Source organism: Chiloscyllium punctatum, chromosome 7, assembly GCF_047496795.1.
Source record: "Chiloscyllium punctatum isolate Juve2018m chromosome 7, sChiPun1.3, whole genome shotgun sequence".
NCBI classification, from domain to species: domain Eukaryota; kingdom Metazoa; phylum Chordata; class Chondrichthyes; order Orectolobiformes; family Hemiscylliidae; genus Chiloscyllium; species Chiloscyllium punctatum.
The window spans coordinates 78,116,365-78,135,701 of record NC_092745.1 but is presented as its reverse complement, the minus strand read 5'-3'; the positions used below and the strand labels follow the sequence as shown (position 1 = coordinate 78,135,701).

General features: G+C 43.5%; 1 protein-coding gene and 1 long non-coding RNA gene across 12 annotated transcripts in view; one reads left to right on the top strand and one right to left on the bottom strand.

Moving 5' to 3' along the window:
• Positions 1 to 5,513, bottom strand: part of LOC140479843 (uncharacterized) — a 48,307-nt gene extending 42,794 nt beyond the window's left edge. For 5 of the 9 annotated variants that reach the window (XR_011961135.1, XR_011961142.1, XR_011961141.1 and 2 more), the window contains exons 1-3: positions 5,010 to 5,452; positions 3,623 to 3,919; positions 3,031 to 3,239 (exon numbers count right to left, since the gene is read on the bottom strand). This is a non-coding gene — a long non-coding RNA (uncharacterized lncRNA). The other 4 variants (XR_011961143.1, XR_011961136.1, XR_011961137.1 and 1 more) reach the window with 4 other exon arrangements.
• Positions 5,514 to 5,567: 54 nt separating this feature from the next.
• Positions 5,568 to 19,337, top strand: part of LOC140479842 (DEP domain-containing protein 1B-like) — a 32,530-nt gene continuing 18,760 nt past the window's right edge. For all 3 annotated transcript variants that reach the window (XM_072574140.1, XM_072574139.1, XM_072574138.1), the window contains exons 1-4: positions 5,568 to 5,745; positions 9,791 to 10,056; positions 13,154 to 13,301; positions 18,033 to 18,154. In XM_072574140.1, the coding sequence (XP_072430241.1) occupies positions 5,698 to 5,745; positions 9,791 to 10,056; positions 13,154 to 13,301; positions 18,033 to 18,154 (584 nt within the window). In that variant the 5' untranslated portion in view covers positions 5,568 to 5,697. The remainder of the gene's footprint in view (positions 5,746 to 9,790; positions 10,057 to 13,153; positions 13,302 to 18,032; positions 18,155 to 19,337) is intronic.

Sequence of the window (19,337 nt, the reverse complement as noted above, 5' to 3'; positions counted from 1 at the left end):
GCATAGAATTCACATGTTTGGGCTGGCCAGCCGTTAGGCAGTTTTTCAGCCTCGATTACGCTTCCCTCTCTTCTGTCTACCATAGCTTATCCATTGTGCCTTTTACGCTCAATCATCTGGGAGGACCCGTCAATAAACAACCGAGCTCCCACATGTAACGGTACGTCTCTTAAGTCCATTCGCACTTTATTCTGATATTCATTAATATCAAGGCTGTCATGTTCTGGATTGCCAAGGGCCACCCCCTCTCCCCGCCACAGAAATGCAGCTGGATTGAAGCAACTCTCTGTAACTAACACAAAGTCATCCTGTTCTATTAAGATTGTCTCATATTTCAAGATCCTAGATTCTGTGAGCCATCGTCCTGCTTTCTGATTTAGTATGGTCCGTACCTGATGTGGGGTGCTGACTATTAAGGCTCCCCCAAAAGTAAGTTTCCGACTCTCCTCTACCAATAAGGCTGTTACTGCCACTGCCTGCACACACTCTGGCCAGTAACGTAGCTTTCCATTCTTTAATTAACAATGAATTATTATATAATTCAGGGTGGAAATGCAACAAGTGACTAAAACATTTTAGAAACTGTCATTGCGTAGTTCTGTTTATTTACCAGTCACTTGTGACTTCTCACTCTGTTTCTGTAATTGTTTTGCTCGAGCACATTCATTTTTAAGAACCACAACAGATTCCATAGCACCATTTGCAGTTAATTCAATCCCCAATTTGGTGGCAATATCTTGTCATGAGCGCAAAACTGATTCTTCGTGCCTCTCATCACAAAACTGTTGCCATAATCCAATTCACTTTTTCATTCCCACTCCCTTGGGCTTAAAATTTAAGGATGACCTTGCTGCCCCCGTATTGACTAGGAAAACTACGTCCTCTTTGTAAGGTCCCACCTTTAAATTTATCAAGGGTCCCTGATGGGTTCCCGGGGGCAGGGACTCCTGACACCTCTATTTTTCATCAAGGTTCATAAACGGCACTGTCTTTACTTCCTTTTTCGGATCTGGACACTCTCTCTTAAAGTGACCTGTCTTTCCACAGTAATAACATCCCGCCTGTGGGGATTTCTACTTTGATCCTTATTCCTGTCTACCAGACCCCTTAACATCTCCTCCCCGATATCTTCTCCTCCCTTTATTTTCAACATGCTGCCCGCCACCATTCCAATTTCCTTCTCCTTTTAGTTTTGTCCTTTTCTTTATTACCTCATCAACCGTGGCTATCATTATTTTTGCCTTCTGTTTCTGCTTCTCATGTTACGTTGCCTGATCAATTGCTGAGCCGATTTAACCAACTGAACAGCCCCAGGGCCACCCCATGGCCGCTCCCCATCACCCAATGCCCTGCCCAGACCCTGATCTTTTTCCAAAAGAAATACTGCAACATTTCTTGCTCCCTGCAATCCCAAACACAATCCATCAATTCACGCCTGTCCAACCCTAAAGGTCGTTCCCAACTATACACTTTGGAATCCCACCTGCAAATACACATTTATATATTACAAATTCATTCATTCAGTGTTTAATATTCAAAATGCAAAATGGACACAGTTCCCAACTCTGAAATCCACCACAATCACCCGGTTCCAGTCCCCCGATTCAAATCCAAAACTAGTCCTCCCAAGTAGTCCTGACCAGTCATTGTTCAATTGCAATGCTATAGGTTGTGAAATAACCAGAGCTGCCTTAAAAAGGATTTGTCTATTCAAGTTAAAACTTCAACTGTCCTCCATAAGTCGCTTTTATGTAAGGATAAAAGAGATTAGTTAGAAACTGATAGTAAGGCAGTCATGTCCTGTAAAAAGAGCAGGAGTTAACATTTTATTTCATAATCTGTAAAATCCTTAACGTTAAAAGAAATCATGTTAAAATTTCCATAATAGAAATCAGATTCAAAACAGTCCTGGATCTCAAGCTCCAGGGAACAAAGCACAAACATTCAATCACCAACAAACAAATGTGGATTCAAACCGAATCACAAAGGGTTAAAATTTGTTAGCTGTACAGCTTTTCTCTCTTTCTCTCTCTCTCTCACACACACAGACACATACACACCGTATCTCACAGACACTTTGAGCTTCCCGCAACGACTCCTCTAGCTTTTGAATATTTTTCTGGATGTCTGGCTATAAAGTTAGTTACGAAGTGTACCCTCAGTAGCCCTTCAGCTACTAGCCCTCTGACACGAAGCATAATCTGATTCCTCCTGACTGTAAGGCTGTTTTTCATTGACATTCTATCATTTGTTTTTTAACCTTTCCTCACGTCTGAGGATTGTACTTCCAATCTCTTAACATTTTTCCTAAAGGACTGTCCGTTAGGATGTGGTCCTCGGACGTCCCTCTGATGTCCCCTTCAACACTTAAATGACTATTCTTATTTCCCATTTTAATACTCGGCCGTTTATTTATGTAATTTAGTTAACCTTACTGAGGTCCAGTGTCACCTTCTTCCACACCCACTTCAGGGTCCTGACCTTCGCGTGGGGGATTTCCCCTCTTAACAACTGGTCTAAGGCTGGGTGATCGAATCAGGTAGACACCTTACTTGTCAGATTAATCTAGCCAATTAAATACTTTATTTTATATGTTGCCAATTCCCCGTACTTCTCGTACGTCCCTGACCACCAAGGCAATACTTAAAGGTCAATTTTCTTACCTTGGTTTGTGCACAACAGTTACTTGGTCGAATCAAAGCACCTCATCCCGCGGCAATACCTGGCAACCACTACCATTGCCTATCCTGGTCGCTTACCCGACCAAACCCCCCGCTGCGTGTCAGCGTGCCCCGTCCTGTGGCAATACCTGGCAACCACTACCGTTGCCTATGTACAAAAGAGTTACCCAACCGAACTCGCCGCGTGTCAGCACGCCCTGTCCCGCAGCAATTCCCCGGATATATCCAACTGGCAGCAGTAACTACCACTGCCTACCACGGTTCCCTGGATCCTCGGATATATCCAACTAGCAGCAAATACCATTGCCTACCCTGGTCGCCCGGATAAATCTTTTAAGACCTTTCTTACCCGGCTCTTGTGCCACAAGAGTTACCCGACCGAACCCGCTGCGTCTGCCCGTCTTGTTTCCAGGGTCTCTCAGTCCGGATCACGCTCACCCAAGCTGCCGCGGCAAGGAGAGAAACTAGAGACCGCCAAAATCAGTGAAGTGCACCTTCTCCGTTTTCCCAAAAATACCGAGCGACCGGAGCTTGGGATCCCGGGACGAGCCTCCAAATCTGTTAGAAATAAATTTAATAAAAGTTAGACGAGACCACCAAAACTGGAAACAAGACAATTTATTCTACAATCTTGCAAAAAAGGGCATCAAATGCAGAAGCAAATGAGCAATGAACATTCAAACTAGTACAGTTATACTTTTGAGCTGCATAAGGTCACCTCCTCTAGCTCTTGAATATTTTTCTGGATGTCTGGCCATAAGTTAGTTCCGAAGTGCACCCTCAGTAGCCCTTCAGCTATTAGCCCTTCTGACACGGGCTGTTTTCCATTGACATATGCTTAATTTTATATATCGCCAATTCCCCGTACGTGACATACGTCCCGACCACCAAGGCAATACCTAAAGGTCTCTTTTCTTACCTTGGTCTGTGCAAAGAGTTACCTGGTCATTTTGGTGTGCCCCGACCCGCGGCAATTCCTGCAGCAAATACCGCTGCCCCAAGTCACCCGGATATATCCTTTAAGACCTTTCCCTACCCGGGTCTTGTGCACAAGAGTTGCCCGACCGAACCCGCCTCGTCTGTCCGCCTTGTTTCCAGGGTCTCCCAGTCCAGATCGTACTCGCCCAAACCGCGAACGACAAGCAAAGGAATCAGAGATCACCGAAATCGGCGAGGTGCACCTCCCCCCTAGTCCCAAGAGTTTCGAGCGGTTGGAGTTTTGGATCCCAGACGAGTCCCTAATTGTGAGAAACAGAACTCACTCACAAATCAATCAGCCTGAGACAAAGCCTTGGAAACAAGAACAATTTATTACAGTCTTGCAAGTACCGGACACTTCTGCAATCAAGCAGAAATGCGTGCCAAAACAGAGCCTGTTAGCTTTCTTATTCAGTTTACAAGTTGCGGAATCACGCCTCCCGTTTCCCATCCTATCATAAGCCGATTACCTCACTTGTTAGTTATTCTCTTATCTGGCCATCCTGCTGTCCTTGTCTGCATTCTTTGTTCCTTGTTTGTTACAGCTTGTTCTTTTATCCAGTTTCTCTTATCATACTATAAGCTTTATTGTAAAATGCCCCTGCTGCTTCTTTTTATGGTCAGCTACAACCCTTCATAGTTATTTCCTAGCTTAAAACTATTTTCGTTAAAAGACCCTCTATATTCATTGAAGTCTTAGCCTTAAGTATGCTACATGCTACATGCATTCTGTGACCGTTTGTATAATGTTCCCCTTCTCTTCCCCCCACTACACCCCCTCACCCATCTGCAAAAACAACATTTCTAATCTCCCACATCCACCGAAGTCATTTATTGTATCCATTGCTCCCAATGCGGTCTCCTCTACATTAGGGAGACTGGACGCCTTCTAGCAGAGCGCTTTAGGGAACATCTCCAGGACACCCGCAACAATCAACCCCACCACCCCGTGGCCAACATTTCAACTCCCCCCCCCGCCCCCCACTCTGTCGAGGACATGCAAGTCCTGGTCCTCCTCCACCGCCGCTCCCTCACCACCCGACGCCTGGTGGAAGAAAGCCTCATCTCCCGCCTCGGTACACTTCAACCCCAGGACATCAATGTGGACTTCACCAAATTCCTCATTTCCCCAGCCCCCATCTTACCCCAGTTCCAACCTTCCAGCTCAGCGCCATCCTCATGACCTGTCCTACCTGCCAATCTTCCTTCCCACCTATCCACTCCAACACCCCACCCCACCCCCGGACCTATCACCAACCCCCAATCCCCAGTCACCCATTCCCATTGTACTCTTTGCGATCTTTTCCCCACCCCACTCCCATTTATCTCTCCACCATGGATGCTCCTTGCCTTCAGTCCTGAAGGGTTTTTGCCCAAAACGTCGATTTTCCTACTCCTCGGATGCTGCCTGACCTGCTGTGCTTTTCCAGCACCGCTCTGATCTCGAGCATCTGCAGTCCTCAGTTTTGGCTAACTTTCCTTCCATGTCACACGCTATGCTGACTCCGAATAACATTGTTCTTTTTTCACTGTCGTTAGACTACAACCCCCAAACGTTCACTCTAACAGCTGAAATGGGTGTACCTAAAACAAATACAGCGTTGCCATTGAGAAAGCAGTTCGGGAAGAGCAACAAAATGCCGACTTGGGGAACTATGCCCACGTCGCACACGAAAGAATGCAGGAAAAAAATTCTCAAAACACAACTAAAGTATTACGCTTGGACAGTCAGTAAAAAATGAAGTACTAGAAGTAAAAACTAACAAAGTGACGTAGTTTCGTGGTTTAGTAAATAACGTACCACTTCCGGAACACAGAGGGATAAACAAACTGCTAATCTCCAAATTAGGAGAATCACGTGACTTCTTAACCAATGAGGGGCAACTTAGTGCTCGAGCTCGAAATTCAAATATGTGGTGATGGCGGAGCTCGGGCTCGCGCTGTACCCGCGGCGGTGACGGTGACGGGACGATGATAGTGACACTGTCACCATCCTGATCACTGACTAAACTGACAGTTCATACCAAATTGGCAAAGCATGGAAAGTCGTATTATCACGCCAGGTCCCTACAGGGCTACGAAGCTTGTAAGTTATTTTAGGTGTTAACGGCTGCCTGACTGTTTGCAGAAAATGACTTTTCTTTTTAAAAAAAAATCTCCGCTTGCAGAATGTAACGAGCTGGCGTTTTCTAGGAGTTGGAGTTTGGGGTGGGGATGTGGTGCATTGGAGAAGTTTGGGGCGAGAGCGAGATATGGATGGATCGCGTGGTGGACAAATGCAGTCCAAAACTGCTAGTAATGCGGCTGATTTAAGTAGTGTGTAATTTTGAGACCACTTTGATTCTAGACTTCTTTGTGTTACGGGAAAATAAATGAAAAGTTGTTGGAAACCTTGGAGACGTGGGAGAACTGAATGTTAGTAAAGGTAGGAGTCAGTACCTGGTGGACGGAATGGCTGATGAAGGAAGACAAGAATGGCCTTTTCCAGCACTACTTATGTAGGTGTTGGAAGTTAAAAGAAGTATTCCTGCATCCTATCATTGGATTTGAGGGTATAAAAGTCTTGTACTCCATCATGGATCACTTGAAATTCTATTGGAAACATACTCCTCTAAACCTGTTTAATGTTAGCTTAGATGTTTGTATGTCTGACTAATACAATGTAGTTGAGAGTGTGTTGCTGGGAAAGCCAGCAGGTCAGGCAGCATCAAAGGAGCAGGAGGATTCGTTTTGGGCATAAGCCCTTCATCAGGAATGAGGCTTTTAAGTGGAGGGGTGGGCAGAGAGATAAATGGGAGGTGGTTAGGGTTGGGGGGAAGGTAGCTAAGAAAGTGATAGGTGGATGGAGGTGAGGGGGGAGTGATGGTCAGGTCTGGAGGATGGTGCTGAGTTGGAGGCTTGGGACCGGGATAATGTGGAGGGATGGGAAATGAGGAAGCTGTTGAAATCCACATTTATCCTGAGTGGTTGCAGAGTCCCATGGCGGTAAATGTGGTGTTTTTCTTCCAGGCATCAGGTGGTGATGGTTTGGCGATGGAGGAGGCCCAGTACCTGCGTGTATCTGATGGAGTAAGGGAGGGAGGGAGGGAGGGGGGGGGAGTTGAAGTGTTCAGCCAGGGTGGTAGGGTTGGTGGGTGCGGGTGTCCCAGAGATGTTCTTTGAAACGATCTGTAAGAAGACGTCCTGTCTCCCTGATGTAGAGGAGACCACACTGTGTGCAACAGATGCAGTAGATGACATTGGTAGAGTTCCAGGTAAATTTCTGATGGATGTAAATGGATCCCTTAGGGCCTTGGACGGAGGTGAGGGGAGTGGTGTGGGAGCAGGTTTTGCATTTCCATGCAGTAGTTGGGAAAGGTGCCAGGAGTGGGGTTTAAGTTTGGGCTTGGGGTGGGGGTGGGGTGCGTGGACCTGACGAGGGAGTCGCGGAGTGAATGGCCTCTCCAGAATGCTGATAAGGGTAGGGAGGGAAATATATCTTTGGAAGCAGTGGAGGATGATGCGATGTATATAGAAGGTGAGGGCTAGGGGGTTCTGTCCTTGTTGCGTTGAGAGGGGTGGGGTTTAAGGACAGTGAAGTGGACGAGCATTATCAACGATGTGAGAAGGGAAGATGCAATCATAGAAGAAGGAGGCCATCTGGGACTTTGAGGTGGAATTGGTCACCCTGGGAAGAGACACAGCAGAGGTGGAGGAATTGGGAATAAGGGATGGCTCTCCTACAGGAGTAGGTTTGGAGGAGGTGTAGTCCAGCTAGCTTGGGAGTCAGTGGGCTTCTGGTAGATGTCTGCAGTTAGTTGGTCGCTGGTGACGGTGATGTCCAAAAAGAGGAAGGAGATGTCTGAGATGGTCCTGGTGAATATGAAGTCGACGTGGAAGGTGTTAGTAAAGTTGATGAACTGTTCAACCTCCTCGTGAGAGCACAAGGCAGCGCTGATACAGTCACTGATGTAGCAGAGGAACAGATGGGAGATGGCGCTGGTGTAACTATGGAAGATGGACCATTCCATATATCTGACAAACAGGGAGGTGTAGCCGGCTCCCGTGCCAGTGCCCACGGCTTCCGACAAACGGGCAGGTATAGCCTGGTGCCCATGGCTTCGGACAAACAGGTAGGCGTAGTCGCATCTTGTGCGGGTGCCCATGGCTTCCGACAAACAGGCAGGCGTAGCCGGCTCCCCTGCGGATGCTCATGGTTTCCAGCAAACAGGTAGACGTAGCCGCATCTCGTGCGGCTGCATGTTGGATTCTTCTGTACTGTACTATGATGTCCATCCTCCACTTCATCTGTAGTGAAGGAGATAACATTGGGGAAAATGTTATTGTGAGTAAATCTCTTAAATTTCAACACTTGTCAACTTCAATCATACTGCTGTTACCTTTTGTTAAAATTAAGTTTTCCTATGCCGTCAATTATTTAAATTCTAGTCCTTCTAATCAAATGTGTCTAACTCCTTGAAAATGCTCGATGTTTTGGTCTCAACTGCTTTCTTTGGCAGAGAATTCCACAGGCTCACCATCCTCTGGGTAAAGAAACTTCTCATCAGCCCCAAAAGGGTTACCCTGTATTCTTAGTGACCCCTGGTTCTCGACTCCCTGGTACAGATGAGGAGTCATCTGGAAAGTGGTGAGCCTATGGAATTCCCTGCCACAGAAAGCGATTGAGTTCAAAACGTTGAATGTTTTTAAAACCAGTTTAATAGATCTCTTGGGGCAAAAGGGATCAAGGGTATGGGGAGAAAGCTGGAACAAGGTACTGAGTTGGATGATCAGCCATGATCATAGGTAGTGGCTTGAATATCTTATTCCTGTTCCAATTTTCAGTTTCTATCATGAAAATTCTGTATTCCACCCAATCTAATCCAGCTAGATTTTGGTTCTGTATCCAATGTTGTTTGTCTAACTTCCAGTGATTATAGTCAAAACCAATCAAGTCTCTCTTTCTTCTGTCCTGTCATCTCAGGAGTTAGTCTAGTAAATTTTTGTTGCACACCCTCCATTGCCAGAATATCTATCATCTGAAAAGGAGACTAAAATGCACATCATACTCCATGTGAGGTTTCACCAAGACCAGGTAAAATTGCAGAAAGACTTACCTGCTCTAACACTCATTCCCTTGCTACAAAGGCTAACATAGCATTTACTACCTGCATGCTTTCCTTTCAACAACTGTTGCACAATGACATCCAAAAGATGTTGCACTTCCTACTATTCCAATCTATTGTCATTCAGGCAATCTGCCTTTAGTTTTTGCTGGTAAAAATGGATAACCTTGCATTCATCCACTTATTTCTGCCACGTGTTGGACCACTCAACTTGTCCAAATTACACAAAAACATGGCTATATCCTTCTCTCAGTTCACCTTTCCACCCAGCTTTGTGTTTGTCTGCAAACTGAACAGTAATCCAGAAACAAGTTTTAAAAAAAATTCTGCAATCTATAATTAGCTAAGTCATCTCACCTCTCATTGGATTGAAGTTATGGCCATTGCTTTCAAAGGGGCTGCTCCAGATGTAAGTGGTGTGACTGTAATCAGGTGGGTCTCTAATCAATTTTGTTTTTAATGCACTTAGACCACACCACCATCTTACCAAAGACAATTAGGAAATCACAATTAATGTTAGCTTTGCCAACAAAGTCCAGTATGTGAAAGAATATTTTTAAGTATTCCTCAATGTACTTTTTTTAAAAATTGTACTTATTCTGAGTTGTTACCAGTTTATTGCAATAGAGAGATGAATTAGAGAAATGAAAAGGGCGGCACGGTGGCACAGTGGTTAGCACTGCTGCCTCACCGCGCCAGAGACCTGGGTTCAATTCCCGCCTCAGGCAACTGTCTGTCTGGAGTTTGCACATTCTCCCCGTGTCTGTGGGTTTCCTCCCACAGTCGAAAAATGTGCAGGTTAGGTGCATGCTAAATTTCCCGTAGTGTTAAGTGAAGGGGTAAATGTAGGAGAATGAGTCTGGGTTGGTTGCTCTTCGAAGGATCGGTGTGGACTTGCTGGGCTGAAGGGCCTGTTTCCACACTAAGTAATCTAATCTAATCTAAATTTTAAAATAGCTCCTGTCCAATTGTCAAGTTTTCCTGAACTGTGTTGGAGGAGGTTTTATTTTTTCCTTTTTTTTTCAGTGGAATGAATTGACCAAGCTTTTTAGGGCAGGAATGCCTCTGAAAAAACATAGAATGCACTTGAAAAAATACACTAACTGTTTCATGGCTTCTGAAGCAGTGGATTGGCTACATGAACTACTGAGAAGTAACAGTAATTTTGGGCCAGAAGTGACAAGACAACAGACTCTACAACTATTGAGGAAGTTTTTGAAGAATCATGTAATTGAAGATATAAAGGGAAGATGGGGAGCAGAGAACCTTGATGATAATAGCCAGCTCTACAGGTAAGAAAAGAGATGAAGGAATTTGCATTTACAGTATGGTTAGCTATTTCTTGGAATATCCTAAAGTGTTCATAATTGTGTATTCCAACACAGTTATTGGTGCATAGATCATACAAGTTATATTTTTGAATGTCTAAGCATTCATTCACAAAGTACATTTTTTTTGTGGTTCAAGTTTTATGGTTTGATATGTTAATCAAAGCAATTAGCCAAAGCCTTATCTTCTATGAGCAATAATGATCTACAATAGCAAAGATTACCAAATCTTAGAATTTACTTTACTTTTATTTAATTTTTGTTTTTGTTTCCAATCAATCTGGAGTTCTTACTTCAACTTTGCTCTATCTCCCCTCTATCCACCTCCCACCACTTCACACTCCAATTTGTTTCATACGGCCATCTTTTCCTCCTTTAGATTTGACTATTATGAAATCAAACCTCATGTCCATTCAAGCACAACTACATTTCCTCAGATTCTGAAGGAGTCTAAGTTCAAATGTAGCAAGATCTGGACAATATCCAGGCTTAGAGTGATGGAGATGTACAGCATGGAAACAGATCCTTCAGTTCAACTTGTCCATGCTGACCAGACATCCCAACCTAATCCCGTCCCATTTGCCAGCAGTTGGCCCATATCCCTCTAAACCCTTCCTATTCATATACCCATCCAGATGCCTTTTAAATGTTGTAATTGAACCAGCCTCCTCCACTTCCTCTGGCGGCTCATTCCATACATGCATCACCCTCTGTTGTGGAAAAAGTTACCCCTTAGGTCCCTTTTTAAATCTTTCCCCTCTCGCCCTAAACCTCGTTCTGGACTCTTCTTTTTTTCCCCCAGGCAAAAGTGAGGACTGCAGATGCTGGAAATCGGAGTCTAGATTAGAGTGGCACTGGAAAAGCACAGCAGGTCAAGCAGCATTCGAGGAGCAGGAAAATTGACATATCGGGCAAAAGCCCTTCATCAGATTCCTGATGAAGGGCTTTTGCCTGAAACATTGCTTTTCAAGCCCCTACTTCAGGAAAAGATCTTGACTATTTATCCTATTCAAACTCCTTATAATTTTTACAAATCTCCATAAAGACTCCCCTCAATCTCCAAGACTCCAGGGAAAACAGCCCCAACCTTTCCCTATAGCTCAATTCCTCCAACCCTGGCAAATTCCTGGTAAATCTTTTCTAAGCCCTTTCAGGTTTCACAACATCCTTTCGATAGGAAGGAGACCAGAATTGCATGCAATATTCAAACAGTAGCCTAACCAATGTCCTATACAGCTGCAACATGACCTCCCAACGTCTATACTCAATGCTCTGGCATATGAAGGAAAGCATACCAAACGCCGCTGCGGCTCTACTTTTGAGGAACTATGAACCTGCATTCCAAGGTCTTTGTTCAGCAACATTCTCCAGGACCTTATCGTGAAGTGTAGAAGTCCTGCACTGATTTGCTTTTTTCAAAATGCAGCACCTCACATTTATCTAAATTAAACTCCATCTGCCACTCCTCCACCCTTTGGTCCCTCTGATCAAGATCCCGTTGTAATCTGAGGTAACCTTTTCTGCTGTCCATACGTGTCCATACACCACCAATTTTGGTGTCATCTGCAAACTTACTAACTGTACCTCCTATGTTCATTTCCAAATCATTTATATAAATGGCAAAAAGTAGTGGACCAAGCACCAATCCTTGTGCCATACCACTGGTCACAAGCCTCCAGTCTGAAAAGCAACCCTCCACCACCACCCTCTGTCTTCTACCTTCAAGTCCGTTCTGTATTCAAATGGCTAGTTCTCCCTGTATTTCATGAGATCTAACTTTACTCACCAGTGTACCATGAGGCACCTTGGCGAACGTCTTACTGAAGTACATATAGATCACATCCACCACTCTGTCCTTATTAATCTTCTTTGTTACTACAAAAAACTAAATCAAATTCATGGGACATGGTTTCCCACGCACAAAGCCATACTGACTATCCCTAATCAGTCCTTGCTTTTCCAAATACATGTAAATCCTATCCCTCTGGATTCACTCCAACATCTTGCCCACCACTGATGCTAGGCTTAGACTGACAAGTGGCAAGTAACATTTGCACCACACACATGCCAGGTAATGACCGTCTCAAATAAGAGACATTCTTGCTCTGCCCTTGACATTCAATGGTGTGACCATCACTGAATTCCCTCTATCAACATCCTAGGGGTTACCATTGACCAGAAACTCAACTGGACTTGTCATGTGAATATAGTAGCTACAGGAAAAGATCAGAGGCAATTGTGGTCTTCTGGCCTTTGAATCCAGGCGTCTTGTCTCAATGCCATATGCTCCAGAAGTGTGTAACAACATCTCTGAAAAGGTTGATGTTGGAAAATATAAATATAAAAGGATGTACTGACATTGGAGGTTTTTCAAACGAAATTCACAACGCTGATTCCTGAAATGAAGAGTTTGAATTATTAATAATAGTTAAATAAATTAATTTGGTTGGAGCTTAGATGAATGAAAGGTGATTTTTTTTTTGTTACAAAATATTAGATTGAGATGGCTTGACAAGGTAGATGTTGAGAAGATGGTTCAACTAATGGGGAATCTCAAACTAGGTGCCATGCTTACAGAATAAAGTTGCACTGATTTTAAAACTATAATGCCATAGAATGTCTTCTCCCAGAGGTTAGTGAATGCCTGCATTTTTGTTTTACCACAGAGGGATGGGAAGGCTAGAAATTACCTCAAGAGGTGGTTGATAGGGAGTTGATTCCTATCATTTCAAAAATCTATGATGAACTTGCATGAAACAGGAGTTGTGGTCTAGAGCAGATCAGCAATAATCTTGTTGAATTTCAGGCCAGGCTTGAGAGATTAAATTGCCTACTCCTCTTTTGTACGTTCGTTGTTTATTGTGAATTGTTGGGTACATATTATTTTCTTTAATTGAGGTTCGTATTGAGTTATTACAAGTCTTTTTGACTTGTGTTCCCTGTTTTGATCTTGCAGTTATTACAACTAAAATACATTGCATGCATTTTTTCACATTGTACTTGGCTTCAGAGCAACTCTATTTACTTACCTGAAAAATTGTGGTGATATACTTTTGAACAGATTTCCTACAACATCCCCACTGAAAGTTGTTCCTAGTCCTCCTCCATTTCACAAAACAAATGCTGCAAGCAGAAGTACCAAGGTGAAAGGTGGCTTTTGTGAATTACCCAAGACAATGACCAAGGAAAATGACATTCTTCAATTTCAGGTATTAGAATTCTTAATCTGCATATGAATATCTGTACTGTTTAATTGCTCAATTATTTCCATTTCCACACATTGTCCTTTTGAGAAAATACAACTGATTTGCTTTTTTGTAATATGAATTTTAAACTACATATTCTTGCCATTGGATGTTGCTAATGCTGTTTGTAAGGTGGTGCTTCAGCGTATTTACAAGTGTACTAATTGAAGGATACAGATAACAGTACTTTTCACTAACCTTCCTATTCTTTGGGCTTACAGAAGCTGCTGTAGGAGATTTAGACAGGGAGCTTTCAAATATGCATGGTGTGTCAGCAGCAAAGCTCATCTCCACAGAAAACACAACTTTTTTTAAAAAAACTTCAATTCTGGTTCCTGCCCCTGAGACAGTCTTTTCTTGAGGCCTCAATTGCCATTCAACATCTGCCATCTGCTTGAATATACAGTCTTTTCCAGACTTGCCAGACCAATTCCTAGGATTGATCTTTTTAATTATAGTGGTGCTGGAAAAGCACAGCAGGTTAGGCAGCATCCTCAGATGCTTTCTGGCCTGCTGTGCTTTTCCAGCACCACTCTAATCTAGACTCTGATCTCCAGCAATTGCAGTCCTCGCTTTTGCCTGAACTTGTTAATTGCCAACTTCTGTTATCTGTTTAAAGAAATACTCTTCCCAGGACGTTGTTGAAAGAACTCTTTTTAATCAAGAATCAGCCTGCCGTTAACCTCCAGGCCTGGTCTGGCAAACCAGCAAAGGCTTGCCTAGTCTATTCTGTTTTTTCCTTTTTTCTGTAAGCCATTCCAAATTCCATCTGGCATTTCCAGCTGTCAATTCCTAGTTCACAGTTCAAAACCAAAATTGATAAAAGAATAAAAATAAACTTGGTGAAAATACTAACTCAGTTAAAATTAACAACTGATCTAGCATTCGCCGTTTGTGGCCGAGAGTTCAAAATCTCTTCTGTGTGTAGAATTGCTTTGTAGTATCTTTCCTGAATGGTCTTTCCCTAATTTTCAGACTATGTCTGGAGCTTTTTAACTAGAGAACAGAGGAAATAGCTCATCTTTTACCTTGTCTACCCTTTTGGCAAGTGAAAATAAAGCACAGAACTGTGGATACTTGAAATCTGAAACAAAAACAAATTGCTGGAGAAACTTAAGCCAGTCTGGCACCATCTGCAGGGAGTAAGCAGAGTTAACATTTTTGGTCCAGTGACCCTTCTACAAAACTGACAGTAGCTAGGAAATGGTGGTAGTATATATTCTGTAGATGGAGTGGGGTGGAAAAAGCGTGGTTGTTAGATGGACATGAAGCCCAGAGGGAGCGAGAGACAGTAAGGCAGATAAAGGGATGAATAATGGTTAGCCAGTGAGTAAGAAAAGCTGATAACAGGGAACAGTAGGTGAAAATTGGCTGGGTCTAGTGAAAGCAGCTAGTGTTCTGATAGTACCTAGGGTATGGAGGGTATATATAGGATATGGGGGAAAAAAGATGTTCAGACCCTAAAGGAATTAAGCTCTACCAAGTTCTGAAGGCTGCAGGGTATCCAAGTGGAAAATGAGTCGCTATTCTTCCAGCTTGAGCTGAACCGCACTGGAGCACTACAGTCTGAGATAGATGTTGGTGTGGGAACATAGTGATATGTTGTCGTGGCTTGGGGTCACTTTTGTGGACAGATCATGGGTGTTTGCAAAACAGACATCAATTCTGAGTTTTGTCTCTCCGATGTAGAGAAAAACCACATTGTCAGCAGTAAATATAGTAGATCAGATTGAGTGAGTGAAGTACAGGTTCTGTTATATTTCTGTTGGCATGTGACTTATTTTTCAGTGAACAATAATATTGTGAACTTGTAACCTTTAGAACATATAGCAGAAGTGAACAATAATATTGTGAACTTGTAACCTTTAGAACATATAGCAGAGCACAAAACTTGAAGTTACCCAACTATGAGCCCATTGAATTGGATGCACTTGTCAACAATACAAACAAAGGGACTAAGTATAATCTGAGCGTCTAGTCCATCAAAATGGAGAGATTAATGTTGGTTGATGAGCACTTCCCAAGTCAAGCATCTATTTGGCATTTCAAACAGTGTCTAGTCAAATATAATATAGTCTAATATAGAGTACCTTGCACCATCGTGCTTAAAAATGGTGGTTATCCTTTGGAATTGTCTAATTGGTACTGAGTTCAAATATAATCTTGTTCTGTAGCCCAACGCCTTAAAGTGGATCGAGATCATTCGTTCATTTCACATCAGGACATCAAAATATTTATATCTAACAAATCTGAAGGATCACTGGACCCAAAATGCTGCCAGACCTGCTGATTTTTTTCCAACAATTTCTTTGTTAGACTTAACATTTGTCTGACACTAGTTTGATTTGAAAGCAAAGCTTATGTCTGGCACGATAGTACTAACAGAGTAATTTTAGGATGAATGCACATCCTTGAAATGTAGATTAACCAGATTAATTATTGAAGTCTCAAGGGCAGCATTATGACTAATGCAGTTTAAGACAGAATTGGAATTGCCAAACTGGTATGAGAATTTGTCCTATTTGTTAATTTATGCCAGTGGCTGGGATTTCCATTAGTTCTACCTTTTGATACTTCATTGAAAGAAGTGAAGAGTTATTTCATTTTTATCCTTTTAACAGCAAAATTCCAAAGTAAATTCAAGCTGCAAGATTGACATGGTCCCCTTGGCTTGGTTTATAACTTTGTATCCCATATATGTTAAGAAGAAAACTGAGTGGATTTATTGTAAAAATGGGGATACTGAACAGATAAGGGCTCTTTGATCTTCCAAACATTATGTTGATAATCCTGAAGGGGAGCAAGCTCCTGGCAGGTGTGACTCTATCAAAGCCACTTGCATGAGGATCTCTCCTTACTTGGATAGGTGTGCTGCATCTTTACAAGAGAAGCATTTACATTTCCGTTTTCTGTAATGACTTTTCTTTAGTGTTGCCTTTGTAGCGTTGGCTTAGAGATCTTAAACCTAATAATAGATTTTATGAAGATCAAACTGCTGGCTGACACCCCTCCCACCCCCACTTAATCCACCTGTATGATTTCCTGATAGTTCAATTGGACCGATTTCACGCTGAGCGTAATGATATTTGGTGAATGTCATTCATTTATGTATCTGACTGGCCAAACTGAATTCAATGAATTACAGAAGGCCTTGGTGTAGCAGCTAGTAATGGAGACCAGAAGATTGGTGAGTCTGTCTGTCAGTCAGCCAGACTTGGGGTTGTGGAAATGGAGGAGTAAATGATAAGAGGGAACAATCAATATGGCTGATAGGGGAGGCTGTGCCTTCCACAAGATACTCCTTGCCAGAGGGAATGTCATCTGGATACCTTAATGATCTCCAAGTCAGGTGTTGGGTATGCCATGACACCCATGTGCCTTGCCCCTCTTGCACACCCTCCCCCAACCCCCATTTCATTTCCCCGTACCCTCCTTTCCCCACCCCCTTTCTTAATTGGGTGCAGTTATGGGCTCCCTCCTTCCCCACCCCCTTCCCCTCCTTCACCCCCACACCACCTCCTTCCCCCCACCCCCCCACGCCCTTCCCCTCCTTCCCCCCACCCCTCCTTCCCCCCCACCTCCTTCCCCCCCCCCACCTCCTTCCCCCCCCCACCTCCTTCCCCCCCCCCCACCTCCTTCCCCCCCCCCCACCTCCTTCCCCCCCCCCACCTCCTTCCCCCCCCCCACCTCCTTTCTCCCCCCCCTCCTTTCTCCCCCCCCCCCCTCCTTTCTCCCCCCCCCCTCCTTTCTCCCCCCCCCCTCCTTTCTCCCCCCCCCCCTCCTTTCTCCCCCCCCCTCCTTTCTCCCCCCCCCTCCTTTCTCCCCCCCCTCCTTTCTCCCCCCCCCCTCCTTTCTCCCCCCCCCCTCCTTTCTCCCCCCCCCCTCCTTTCTCCCCCCCCCCTCCTTTCTCCCCCCCCCTCCTTTCTCCCCCCCCCTCCTTTCTCCCCCCCCCTCCTTTCTCCCCCCCCCTCCTTTCTCCCCCCCCCTCCTTTCTCCCCCCCCACCTCCTTCCCCCCCCCCTTCTTCCCCCCCCCCCTTCTTCCCCCCCCCCCTTCTTCCCCCCCCCCCTTCTTCCCCCCCCCCTTCTTCCCCCCCCCCTTCTTCCCCCCCCCTTCTCCGTTCCCCCGCCTCCCTTCTTCTCCGTTCCCCCGCCCCCCTTCTTCTCCGTTCCCCCGCCCCCCCTTCTTCTCCGTTCCCCCGCCCCCCTTCTTCTCCGTTCCCCCGCCCCCCTTCTTCTCCGTTCCCCCGCCCTCGCCCCCGCCTCCTCCCCTTTCTCCTTTCTTAATTGGGTGTTGCTGGAAAGTTATGGGCTCTCTGTCCCATGACTTCTGTAACAGTTTATAAAATACCCCTCCTAAAAATTGTACCCAGAGCAAGTATTTTGGAAATCACTTGCTAGGGTGTTGAGTAACCCATGGGAAATCCTTTTACTATCAAATAAACGTTTGTACAAATTTGTTGCACATCTAGAGAAAATAATTCTGTTTCCCCTTTGCCCAAGTGGCTGAGCTATCTAAAGTGGCAATTGCACTACTGCACACTTTAGTATACCAAGTCAGCTCTCTACATTTTTGATAAGTAGACCATCATTTGGCCTGTGTTTTCCTATTCCAACTTTCTTTAGAAACCAGTTCAAAGGTTATGATGAAGTTAAGTTAATTTTATTTTCTGTCAAATTTGTGTAATTCTTACAAGGTGAATGCAGAAGAAACAGATAAAGAGATGCCAGAGGTCATTTCTGAGGAACCAAAAATACATGTCAGACAAGTTACACAAACTGACATTGAAGAAACTTGGAGAGAAGTTGCACTTAACCAGTAAGTGTGTTGTTTTTTTAAAGTTTGAGATAAGTACAATGACAATGAACTGCAGAAGAGGTGGATCTTGACATCCCACCCAACTAACAACTGCTCATATGCTTGAAATATATACTCTGAAGACTTTTGTCAATAGTAGTGGTCCTCCACCTCTCAACCCTTTCCATGTTTTTAAAAAAAACAACCCAACTCTTATCAAAATTTACTTGTTTTCTCCTTTTTCTGTTGCAAGTTGTTCTCTTTGATTCTCCTACCCCACCCAACAGCTCATACCATCTTAATTAAGAGAAATATAAATTTATCTAGAATGGACTAATTCCAGCTGGTCAAGTTTCACCATCTTCCTAATATTGACTTAATGGAATCTGATGTAATTTGTGTTCTCACTGGAATATTTTTCCATAATTGTGTCCTTTCATCTATCAATAACTTTAATCTAACTTTGCTACTGATTTTCATTTATAAACTTGTCAATGCTTTGGAATTGGGTCTAATTCCATCTGAAAGACCATTCCAAAGCCATTCTTCAAAATTTACTGAAATGTCTGATTTCTGTGCAAAATTTTACAAATTTCATTTTTCTCTATTGAGAGAAAATAAAGTAATAATGAAAGATACATTCAAGGGAAGTTTTCATGTAGATACTGGAACGTTACAACTGTGATTTGCTCATTTGTACCTTTTTAATATAATTCTCCAATTTTAAGTTTCCAAAAGATTGGGCTTGAGACATCCTTCCAATTGATTTTGGCTATACAGAAAGTTTGACATGTGATAACCTTGAGTGACTCTCATTATTCTATTTCTCGATTATTCGTATTGGCTAACATTTGCGATACATCTTAAGTTATTAAACATTTGTTATGGTGATTTTGTGGCTAAAACAAAATGTATTAAAATGGAAAAAGATTTCCTGGCTGGTCTAATAATTGGAATTGGCAGTAAGCAAGAGGGTCTATAAGACCAGAACACAGGCACTGTCCTTTTAAATTTCCCTGTCTTTAATCCCCATGTGTGATACAAATGGGCATCTACAGTCTGATTGACATTTTGTATTGTATTTAAAAAATGCATTCCAAATTCATTTGTGATCTTTTGTTAGTAGGGCTGTTAGAGAAAGCTGTACAATGCTGAACTTCAAGATGGAAAAACCCAACAAAGCTAAAGGGATGAGTGCTTGATG